General features: G+C 41.7%; 1 protein-coding gene across 1 annotated transcript; it reads left to right on the top strand.

Moving 5' to 3' along the window:
• Positions 1-1,394: 1,394 nt before the first annotated feature.
• On the top strand, positions 1,395-11,629 carry antxr1b (ANTXR cell adhesion molecule 1b). The gene is made up of 18 exons (XM_068573447.1): positions 1,395-1,569; positions 3,131-3,202; positions 3,291-3,362; positions 3,511-3,592; positions 3,706-3,739; positions 3,997-4,076; positions 4,546-4,614; positions 4,704-4,784; positions 4,916-4,976; positions 5,174-5,272; positions 6,390-6,459; positions 6,538-6,616; positions 7,148-7,243; positions 7,343-7,384; positions 7,516-7,608; positions 9,064-9,225; positions 10,022-10,102; positions 10,733-11,629. Exons 1-18 carry the CDS (start codon positions 1,415-1,417, stop codon positions 11,099-11,101), a joined length of 1,797 nt encoding a protein of 598 aa, XP_068429548.1. The 5' UTR covers positions 1,395-1,414; the 3' UTR covers positions 11,102-11,629.
• The last annotated feature ends 588 nt before the right edge of the window (positions 11,630-12,217 follow it).

Below are 12,217 nucleotides of genomic sequence, written 5' to 3'. Positions count from 1 at the left end.
TGGTGTCAAATGATCTCTCTATTGAAGCTGCTAATGTTGCTTTAAGATCACCAACAGCTAGTAACTAAGTCTTCTTAAGTCTGATGCAACATTTAGGTCTCAAAACGGCCGTTATATTTCAGGCATACATAAAAAAAAAAGAGGCAAAACGTTTTGTTTTTTAATAAGGAACAGTTCATTTTCCCTCAACCTAAAATACAGGCTAATGTGTTACATTTGGGCGTTTTCAAGCGAGGGCCTGAGACAGTAATTCAAGAGTTTAACTGATAGTCAGACTCTGCAGTGATGAACTTGGTGAAGGAATACACTCTTTATTGCAGACGAAGGAGAGAGGATTAATACCACTCTGATTTGTACAGTAGGTACAGTATGAAGTTGCAGTCAGCAGGGGATTAGTGTGATTAGCATAAACCCGCAGAGGCAAACCGCTAGCCGGCTCGGTCCAAAGGTAACAAAATGCACCTGCTGACTTTTCTTCAACATGTTAGGCTATATCATTACCAGAGTGCTTCTTGGCTCTCACAGTTGATAACTGAACTTTCTTATCTTATCTTTTTATTTACTATGAAGAAATTCTGTGGATGCAGTTCAAAGTCATACACATATTTCAATAAATCCTGAATGTTTGACCCATGTCATTCCTCTTCTCTGGTCAACCTATAAAGTAATTAATCTTTTTCTTTTATGATCATTAATCAACCTGGAAACTGTACAGAAACTCTAAAAGACCAGATGTTTTGTATTCTTCTCCTCCATATATGTACACATCCCTGTGTAGCATTTATTTTCTTTAATTATCACCTGAAAGCTTTCCTGCGCTTGACATTATATGGTAATCTTGTATCAGCCGTTCCTACAAAGTGTTACATATGAAGAGATAAAACATGTAATTATTCCAGTTTTTACTTTTAAATGAACTGAACTGAAGGACCAGGACATGTTGCATGTGTTAACCACTGAGTGGCACTGATGGGTAGATGTTGAATTGAGTAAACCTGCAAGAAAAGTGAAAGAACACAAAATAGTTACATATTTGCTCAGTATATGTATAGAAATAGCCGGTGAAAGGTGTCAGGTCACTCAGACGAACAACACATTGAATCACCCACCAAGACTCGTCCTTTGTAGCTGTTGATGTGAGCTCACGGCACCGTGTGCTGAAATGATTTAGTGTGAGGAGAGAGAGAGGGAGTCAAAGACTCCAATCAGCTTCACTCCTCCTCAGCACACAGCGGCTGCTGAGGAGATGGGACGCTGACCCAGAGAGGAGCGCTCAATGTCTTGGAGAGTTGTCTGCACAGCATGGCTGACTGCACCACTGTGTTGTGAGAGGCAAAGGGGCTGAACAACTCTGGAGAGCATTGATGTGTAGCTTCTCTTTGGTTGAGCCGGTGCTTTCTCTTCACTTGGGGTGATGTCCCAGTGCTGGTGCAGGCAGGTCCTGCTCGGTGTGGAACTGGGCATGCTGGTGGCGGTGCTGGTGGCCGGCGGCGCAGGACAGACCCATGACAGGAGGGAGGCCGGGTCGTCCTGCTATGGAGGATTTGACCTGTACTTTGTGTTGGACAAGTGAGTGTGACTCCTTTTACTCAGGTTTTGGTGCATGCACTCATCATTCAAAATCTTCTGCAGAGGCATTAATGGGCCACTTGCTAACGGTAAAACACTCATTCAGTCGTCAGATGTGAGGATTTCTTGTGGCTCAGGATATGATGTTTCTGTAGCACAACATGTTGCTCCAGCATTTTCCAATTTTTCATTGTGCAACTGAGGAGTAAACTAATCAATCACATTGTAATTATTTGCCATTTGGCCCTGCAACAAAGTATTTTCATCATTGTTTTATCAATTTGTGATTGTGTCTATAAATTGTCAGAAAATATTGTCACCGGATAGGTCTTCAGAAGTCATGAATAAAATCTAAAAAGTATTAAAAAAAATACTCAAAAAAAAAAAAAAAAAGCTGGAACCAGAGATGGTTTTCACTTTGGCGTGACAATTACTTTAAAAATATTATTATCGTTGTTATATTAGTTGGCTGTGTCATTTTATTTTCCAAACACAGGAGCAGATTTCTCCAGACTTGACGCCTTATGAGCGCAGACATGAGGGTTGAATTAAGCTGTGCATTAAACTGTCAGGATGTGAAGCTCCTGAACGCGTCATGTCATGTGTCAGTGTGTCGGTCCACGCTCTCTGAAAAACAGAAGCTCACACGACACACTCCATAATGTAGGAGTAGTAAGAGTTGACGAAACCCGTGTTTACACAACGATAAATCATTTGTAAAGTGCTGATGGTTCGCTTCAATAATAAAGTGCACAGCAGGGATTCCTGCTGTCAAAGTGTGGCCTCGTTCCACAGACAGTCCCGACTGCAGCTCGCTGCGCTTCAGCCTGCAGAACCCTTTCTCCATTAGAGCCAGATGTTCCAATGAGTTATTGGCTGTCTCTGCACTGGCGCTCACATCACACGTCACAGGATAAATGAAAACATAAAGAGAGGGAGGAGAAGAGAAGCCCTGCAGCAAGAGAGGAGGTTATATGTGCAGCACGATTCCTTTTAATATCGGACTTCCGCTTCAAAAGCTGCTGTTGTATCTTAGTACGCACCACAAAGCCACTGTTTGGCTATTTAATCTATATTTAATGCAGTTGTACACTGTGTATAACCTAAAGCCAGTTGTGTGGTACTTTTAATCAGACTCAAATCATGTAATCTATCAGCAGTCATTAATGAGCATCAATGTTGGTAGTTTTAAATCATTTAATAGCCAGTTCCAGTCTTTGAAATGTAAAAATGTACCACTTCAAACAAGACCAGCAAGTGTACGATGTCACTTCGGGCATTTTTCAGTTGTTTTATAGACCAATCATTCATCAGGTCAGTTAATAATGACACTCATCAATCGAAGTGGGAGAATAACTTTCCAGTCCTTTCACTGCAGTGCATGCTGCAATGTTTACATTACAACTGATGTACAGGTGCTGACTCATTGTGTCCAACGTTATCGACACGAGTCATGATAGCAAGCACAACAAACTGCATGACATAGAAGCGTAGAACCTCAAGATCATTTAGGACTGCTTCAGATATCTCATTACATTTGAGAAAAACTCCTCTCTTTCAGGTCTGGCAGTGTGCAACATTACTGGAATGAGATTTATTACTTTGTTGACCACCTGGCTCACAAATTCATCAGGTAGGTCCACACAGAAACATCACATTTAGAGAGAAAATGTCAGAATGTAAAACATGAGTCTCTTCTTCTTCTTCTTCTTTTTTTCCAGTCCTCAGCTACGGATGTCTTTTATTGTGTTTTCAACAGAAGGACGGATTCTCATGGCACTAACAGAAGACAGGTGCATACACGCGCAGCCTCACTCAAACGTCTTCATGATTTTATTGGCACGTCTGTTGCGTTTTCTCATATTCACTTGAATCATCTGCGCCACCTCTTCCACTTGTATTGATGTACGTTTGTATCCTCTGTACTACGTCAATGATCAGAGAGCAGATTCGGGCTGGACTGGAGGAGCTAAGCATGGTGCAGCCAGGTGGAGACACCTTCATGCACAGAGGGTTTCAAAGAGTAAGCCATCTGTTAAGTCAATGGGAAACTGATCCCAGTTACCCACCAGTATGGCATCTAAATGAGGCCCATTTAAATTTATAGTCACTGACGCCTCGAAACTTCTCTCTCAGGCCAGCGAGCAAATATACTACGGCACTGGATATGGTGAGTAGTACATTTTCCTTTTTAGCACCTCATTATTCTTTCTACCAGAGGACTCTTTTTTTAATCCCTTCATCAGAACTTCTGTGGTACACTCATTGAGACAGAAATAACACAATCACAGCCCTTTTTTCATCAAGTGACAATTAGGTGAAAAACATTTATAAAAACACAATACAAATGGATTTCACTGGAGGAAAAGATTTTTTTAAAATCATAATTCAAACCGCTTTATTATGCACTCTGGCTTGGACTTTCAGGTTACCGGACAGCAAGCGTTATCATCGCCCTGACGGACGGTGAACTGAGGGAAAACCAGTTTGACCTGGCACAAAGAGAGGTGACTTGAAGATGAATGAACCATTCTATTAATGCATTGGTCTCCTTATCTTCAAACCTTCTTACATGCCAGTAATAACAACGTATGATGTAACGTTATAGTCATGTAATAATGCATCACATTGCTTATGTTCCCCCCTCACATGGTTACTTGAAAATACTATAAAACACTGGAGGTCTTAAAAGTATAAAGCCACACTGAAATGCATACGGCAGAGACGTTGTCGTCTTTGGGTTAAAAACTTAAAAGGCCTGCTGTGCTTGTGGCTGCACAACTCAGTGATGTCACAGCAGATGCTTCCAGCAGCTGTCAATGACATCATAACATCAGCAGCAACATCACTGACTTTAGCTCTAAAAGCTTCGGCCCATGAAGGGCAGAGCAACCGCACTTTTGTCTCCATTGTTATCAAGTAATCCTTCATCATTTTACTGACGCTTATTTGTTGCTTGTTTGTTCAACGTCTCAGGCCAGCAGAGCACGCCAGCTGGGCGCCACGGTGTACTGCGTGGGAGTAAAAGACTTCAATGAAACCCAGGTACATCAATCTGACAACCAAAAAAACAGTTAGCCAACCGATGAATCAATCAATGCACCAGTTAATCCTTCAGTCATGTGTCTCGTCAGCTTTCGACGATAGCTGACGGTAAGGACCATGTCTTCCCGGTGAATGATGGATTCGATGCGCTCCAAGGGGTCATTGACTCGGTGCGCAAGACACAAGCATGGCACCTTCATATCACAGAAAGATAATTAAATACCTCATTGAATACTTTGATCTACTGTATTATTTCTACTACTTCTTCAGGTTTTCATGGTAATATTATGCTTCCTTTCAGATCCTGAAGAGGTCATGCATTGAGATCCTGGCTGTAGAGCCCTCCAGCATCTGTGAAGGAGGTAAAGAGGCACAGAAGAAAACACATTAACACCTGTATTATTTATATTATATTCTCATCATATTAAGTTGAGATACAATACTGCAATTGAACGTTGCATACAAGCAGATTATATACAGTATATCTAAGATTCTTCAGAAATACACATAGTGCAAAGAAAATAAAGTATAAAATATGGTGCATTTAATCCCACTTCAGAATCTTTCCAGGTGGTTGTTAAAGGAAACGGTTTCCTTCACGCCCGAGACGTACAGAAAGTTCTCTGCAGCTTCCGCATCAATGAAACAGTTACTTTGAGTAAGTACATCCTCCAAGGTTCGACTAGAATCCTTTTAGGATGCACTTTTGGTGATTTTTAAACTGACTTAATACATATTTTTAAATATACAATGGTTTAAATCAATATGAGTTTTGTGAAAAGAGTCATTTGTAGTAACAAACCCACATCAAACATTAAATAAGTGACGAGCATGTGAACATAGAGTTTACATTTAGCAGCCTAAAGCTGTATATCTCGTTGGTGGAGACCAAATTGGAGCTAAAAGGAGAGTAAATATTGGATTAAATTGATCAGTCCTCCAGAAACAGAACTTCAGATTAATGCTGATATTGCTGTGTGTCTAGATGTGTAAAAAAGGCACAATAACAAGTTCACTACATCAACTTGTCGTACAAAAAGGTCGTACATCTTCAAAGAGCTTGTTGTGTAGTTCTGGCCCCAGAAGCTCGATGTCCACAAAGAGGAGTAAACAGCGAGTCTGGCTCGGTCCAAAGGTCACATAACCATAAACAAACTATGCACACGTGTACTGTGAAGCGACAGAAGACAAGAGGAGATGTGTAGGTGTGTGAATCCAAACTATTTATAGACAGAATAGATCGGGGATTTCACTCGGCAGCCATTAGCATCATTGTTCCAAGTTGGTTTCGGCCGTGCAGATGGAGATGGGTGGAGGGAGAGCAGCTCTTTGTGGCTCACAATGATTTAAACCCCAGTCCTCCCCCCGTAAAAAAACATCAACACCATCTTCCCCGTCTTTGAATCAGCTGGTATAACGCTCAACGCTTCTCAGATGTCTGAAGGGGAATGTGGATCTCATCAGGGACGAGCACTGTCTTTGCACACAGCAGACACCCACGCAGCCAGAGCAAATAAACCACAACCCTCCCTCATTTGCCTCATTTTCCATAAGGAGAGGAAGTACAGGGATTTAATAACAAAAAAAACATATTTTAAGGCTTGAATCTCCTGAAGTTTCAGGACTAGAGAGAAAATATTTCCTTCGCTGCACTTTCTCTTTCACAAATGATCCTGATTGATCTTTTAATTCATCTTCCTATGCTCTCAAGTCACATCATTACAGAATAGTGTGATACAAATCCTCACGTTGGTTCTATTTCCATATTTCCACAGTGAAAAGACCGCTGGTTGTGAGGGATACCTACCTTTTGTGCCCGGCTCCTGTTCTGGAAAAAGAGGGAACGTAAGTGATCGCTTTCACCGTGCACAGACGGGACTGTCTGAGTGCTGAATGTGCAAACTCTCCTACCATACTCTCCAGGTCTGCCACCCTCCACGTCAGCATGAATAATGGCCTGAGCTTCATATCGAGCTCCGTCACAATTACTGCAGTCACTTGTGTAAGTACAATGTAAAGCAAGTCAACTCACGGATAAATGTACTCAATCTCATGAACTTCAATCTGAACTTATGCGTCTAATCTTCTTCTTCTTTCTTCTTACCATGTAACTCCTGCTATGAGTATTGTATTGTTGGCCATATGGAATCATTGCATAACAAAAAACGATTTTCTTCTTGCGTGGGTAAGCCTTTCTTTCAGTTTGTCTTTAAAGGAAACTTCTCCTACACACATGTCTGCAGCTGCAGCAGCTAGACCCTTTGACTCAGACTGCTGCATTTTATTATAATGTTATCAAAGGTGAAAGTAATCCATAATGTCCTCTGAAAAATGGTGTTGAAATCTCTTGGAAGAGGCAATCTATGTAATGACTAGTCATCTAAAAAAGTTTTGGTTATAAAGTTAAAATCGCATCATTCTTTAGAAGATTAAAACACACAAAAGCAAACTAATGTTTCCAGAAAGCAACATGAGGCTCAGCTTGTTAAGATAAAGACTCCTCTGGTTCTGTCCCTTATACTTCCTCCTCCAGTCTGATGGGACCTTTGTGGCCATAGCTCTGCTCATCCTGATGCTCCTGCTCATCATCATTCTGCTGTGGTGGTTCTGGCCTCTCTGCTGCACTGTGGTACGACGGCCATCTTGGATCCTCCCAGAGTGACGAACATACAAATGTGTTTCTGTTGACAGACATTAATACACAGTTATTTCTTCTTCATGCTTGCAGGTCATCCACGAGCCCCCTCCTCCAGTAATAGAGGACCTTTCTGTAAGCGTTTTTATTTATTATCACTTTCCTTTACAGCACCTTGTTCGTGCAGCACAACCCATCTGCTCATCAGCTACTGTGTAATCTTGCTTTACTCTCGTGAACAGTTGTATCGTTTCCTTCTTCTTTAGGATGACGAGGACGGTTTTCCTAAGAAAAGGTGGCCGACAGTGGACGCCTCGTACTATGGAGGACGCGGAGTCGGAGGCATCAAGAGAATGGAGGTAGGGAGAGAGACTGATAGCAAATAAATGAATATGTAAGAAAACTTAGGATTCAACAATATTATCCAGATACTTTTAATCTAAGATGATATAATGTGTTCACAGTGGGTATGTTGCACAGCTGCTATAATCAAGAGGTCTTTCTTACATTGATTCAACATCAAACCCGTGTTTCATGCTTTATCAGTGTAATCTACTGCATATCTGTATCTGTATGGTGACTTTGAGAGAGATCGCGCACAAATACATTGGGAGTACCAAGAGAAACAGGAAGCGGCTCATTCCTTAAAAGAGATGAGAATGAAAGTCCATACTGGAAGGGACTGAGTCACTTTGTTGTCGAGACTATTTTGAGGAGCCAATGAGAGTCAAGATGAGGCCGTCTCGCCAGAAAAGTGTAAATACGACAGATTTAGCAAATTCCCGGAGGCTGGGATGTGTACTCCGTTAGAGAAGATGCCTTGAATCTTGTGCAAAGGCTTGAATTTTGCAGCTTGAGAAGGAAAGAGTCCTCTCAATTCATGCGTGGAAAAGAAGGAAAAGGGTAAGCAGAGGAAAGAAAACTTCAGAGTCATGAGGTCAATAGATTGTTCTGGAAGAAGAAGAGGCATCTGAGCCACGTGTCTGATACACGACTACGCGAAGAAGACGATCAAGGAGACAGAAGTCACCTTCTCAGTGTGAAGCGCTTCACTGGCGCAGAGGAATCTCTGCTGTTAACTTGAAGCCTCCAAACAGAGCAATGGAAAATATGCACAACTTCATTTATGTGCTTTCTCTGCCAAGTTAAAGCCTTCATGACTTCTCTGTGGCAGCTGCAAGGGAGTTAATCTGAGTAATGAAGTCCCAATGTTGCTTTGACAGAACTGGTTTCACTCTGGATGTGATGGACCGCTCCTGACATTTACTGAAGCTCTTTTAGTGGTCCTCTGAGTATCAAGTATTATGACTTGAAAAAGTGCTTTTACTGATACATTCTTACATCGGGGAGGAGGCTTCTGCAGGAGTGCTGCATTTGTAGGTGTCTCGTACTATAAAACAGGTTAAAAGTAATTTAGGAAAAATCCTAAATCGGAAAGTCGGGAAGATAAATTGACACAATACAATTTTGTGGATTTTAGACAACTGGGTTAAATTAAACTCCATGTAGACGTGCTACAAACATCTGGATAATAAAGGAAAGCATAATTATTACATGTACAAAAAAAACAGTACGTTGTTGCAAAGACTTACATCATTTACATCAGTTGCAGTCATTTAATGCACATGCATTGCTAACATGATCAGCTGATGTGACTTAATTGTCTTGTATCATTGTAAATAACAAACACAGCTCTGTGTGGCATTGCCGTGTTTTGAGTTACATGTTCAGCCATGTTCCTATTCTGTATTTATTTTAAACTATGAATACATGTGTCCTATTTATCGCTGATGGCAGCTCTTGTTTCTGTTCAGGTCCGATGGGGCGACAAAGGCTCCACTGAAGAAGGAGCCAAACTGGAAAAAGCTAAAAACGCTCGTGTTGTGATGCCCGCAGAGGAGTTTGAGGAGTTTGATCGGCCTTACTCCAACATGCACAAATCTACTCGCTCCCAGAAGTGGTACTCTCCCATCAAGGTGCTCTATACTTATACTTGTGTTATTCCCTCAGGTCATTTGAGGTTTGGTACATAATATTCTCATCGTGTGCTCGGTCATCAGATATCTGATCATATAATGATCGTGCCAAAGGTAGTTATTTTGATTTATTTATCATTATTGGACATCTAAATTCTTCTTTAAAAAAAAAAATCTTAGCCTTGTCTACTGGCTAGTTTTTTTCTTGAGCTTTTAGCCACATCTTAAGGTCATACTGAGTTTTCATTGAGATGTCTAACTGCCAGCAAATGTATTTCATGACAGCGATTACATATTGTTAACATGTGTAATATACAGAACGGTATAAATACCAGATGTTTTAAAACAGACATCATCCTCACGATGGCGTCTATCCACCATCATTGTTAGTGTTTCTGTGAATGACATGTGACCAGGAAATAGTTAATAAAATCTGTTTCCTAACATATTAGTCAGCTGGATGGACGGTAATAAGAACCAGGCATGAACTAAGATAACCCCGAGGATGGAATGTGTTGAGCTGGTGTTATTTCTAACGAAACACATTCTTTGTTTATCTGTCGCTCGATTATAAAGCTTCTTATGTGAGAATCAAAGAGAGACATCTGGAGCACAAAGTGGAGCAGAGAGAGTCTGGCAGAGCAACAAATAAATAGACAAACTCTGTTAGTCAACTCAGCTTTTAAAGTGTGGTTTGGCCACTGCACTGGAATTGTGTTGATACTCTGGTGGTCATAAGAGACAACTGGTCTAACATACTGGTTTCTATTTGTGCCATCTGATCGACTCTCTCCAGGGCAAACTGGACGCTTTGTGTGTATTCCTGAGAAAAGGCTACGACAGAGTGTCTGTGATGCGTCCTCTTCCTGGAGACAAGGTGAGAGACTCCGACAAGCCAGAGGAAATGCTGCAATTCCCTTTATGCAGGAATGTAAAACAATACCATTATGAACAAAGTTACTTTTTCCAGGCAAAACGTGTACACATTTGCCGATTTTATGACCTGAAATGAGGAATAAAAGGAGCACCGGATCAAAGAACGGAGTAGAAACCAAGTTGCATGACATTAGAGACACGTATTGGATTACATTTTCATTTCAAAGCTGCATCAAAGTGACTCCGAGCAACAAACTCTCAAGAGGCAAAGTGAGTAGACAAAAGGTAAAAACAACTGCAGTATTGTCTGGAGGAAGGCTCTGGCCTGCAGAAGTCATTTCGAGGAAACGGAGCAAGCCTCCTCCAGCTTCCAGCGTCAGCTCTCCTGGGCTGGCAGGAACGCTGTTTTCTTCCATGACATCCGCTAACAAAGGAATTTACTTTTCCCATCTGTTGAAAGCTGCACCCTCCCAAGCCTGCCAAACACGTTGCCACAGTATAGTTTCAATAACGCAGTTTATTGTCTTTACAGATTAACTCCTGATTACATCACACAATGCACAGTTAAGTTACTAAACACAACGAGCCTCTGCAGTGACCTGTGATTGCTTTTTGTTTTTCCTCATCACAGGGCAAATGCATAAACTTCACCCGGAGCAAATCCTACCCTGCTCCTCGCTATCCCATCTACAACCATCCCTCCACGCCCGTCTACACGTTGCCCCACAGTTACCAACGCCGCCATTCGGAAGGCTTCTATTTGCCCGCCTCGCCAACGTCAACGCTCCCTCCTCTACCGTCCACACCTCCCCCGTCCTCCACCAGCGCTCCCATGTACACACCGCCTCCAAACAGAGCACTGCCCCCTGACAGCAAGAGCTCAGTTTTTGCACCTCCATCTCCAACCGGCTCCTTACCGCCGCCACCTCAGGGTCCACCCCCGTGTAGAGCGCCTCCTCCGTCCCGGCCTCCTCCACGCCCCGATCACGAGAACCAGTGAAGATTACGAAAACAAAAAGAGTCGAGGAGAAGGATCCGAGCTCAGGATGGAAACCTGAAGGAATCCTCTCACCGTGCCTCTGTCCAAACAGAGTGACTGTGTATATCGTGGCCTTTTCAGGCTGCAGCTGGTGATTTAACTCCTGCAGAGTCTGTTTTCTTCGACACGCGTGAACTCTCGGCTTTTTATCTTCTTCCCAAGTCTAGAAAGTGACTATTTAGCGCAGTGAGCACAGCTTTGGCTATTAAACGCTATTGGAGCTAAGCAATGTATTCATTTTTGTATGAACACTTTTTCCTAATATCAAAACAGACACATTGGACAAGCGTTGCAGTTATGGAGTCTCACAGTTAAGCCTTCGCCTGATGCAAATCTTTTGACCTAAAATGAACCTTTCACTGCTTTTGTGGAGTGAAAAGCAATAATCATTGAGATCAAACTGCAGAAAATCCATCATGTGTTTTATACATGAAAGTCTGTTTGGCAAGTGTTGCCTTGAACGACGTATGAACGACAATGAATATTCATTAAAATCACAGAAAGATATACAGTACATGATATTGCATTGAACATCTGATTTCCATGGAGAATGACACATTGTTTTCATCTATTTATGTAAATGTAGGAAAGGCAGTTACGAAAGTTTTTACATGTATTTTTGTGTATGGAACACATTAATAATGTTTATTGAGTTTGTTAACATAGTTCTCCTAAAAAAAAACAAGTTAGAAAACAGAGACTTTCATCTGTAAAGATGTCAGCAAGAACACAAGAGTTACACATCTGGCTCACTGAAGCAATTTAAGTTACTGACAAAAGTGAATTCTACAACATCAAGTTCGCCAGCACACCACAGTAATTAATCAGTCAATAAAATACAGTTTTAACTGTTAGAACGATGCATCAGCTGCAGTCATTTAACAGCAGCTGCTTTGATGAGCAGTAAACTGCTCCTGGAATCCAGCAGAGAGGTTGCAACCGACTCACAGGCGTGTACGACCCACAGACTGTGACACCACTGAAAGTTGTGCCAAGCAGTACGATGGCCGACGCGAAAACTATATCGAGAGCCAGTGTTTGGTTTGTTTTTTGACCTACTACTTATTCTGAAGTAAC

Source organism: Clinocottus analis, unplaced genomic scaffold, assembly GCF_023055335.1.
Source record: "Clinocottus analis isolate CAN_PGR_092001 unplaced genomic scaffold, fCliAna1.0.p SCAF_13, whole genome shotgun sequence".
In the NCBI taxonomy this organism is placed as follows: domain Eukaryota; kingdom Metazoa; phylum Chordata; class Actinopteri; order Perciformes; family Cottidae; genus Clinocottus; species Clinocottus analis.
This window is presented reverse-complemented; position numbering and strand designations above follow the sequence as displayed.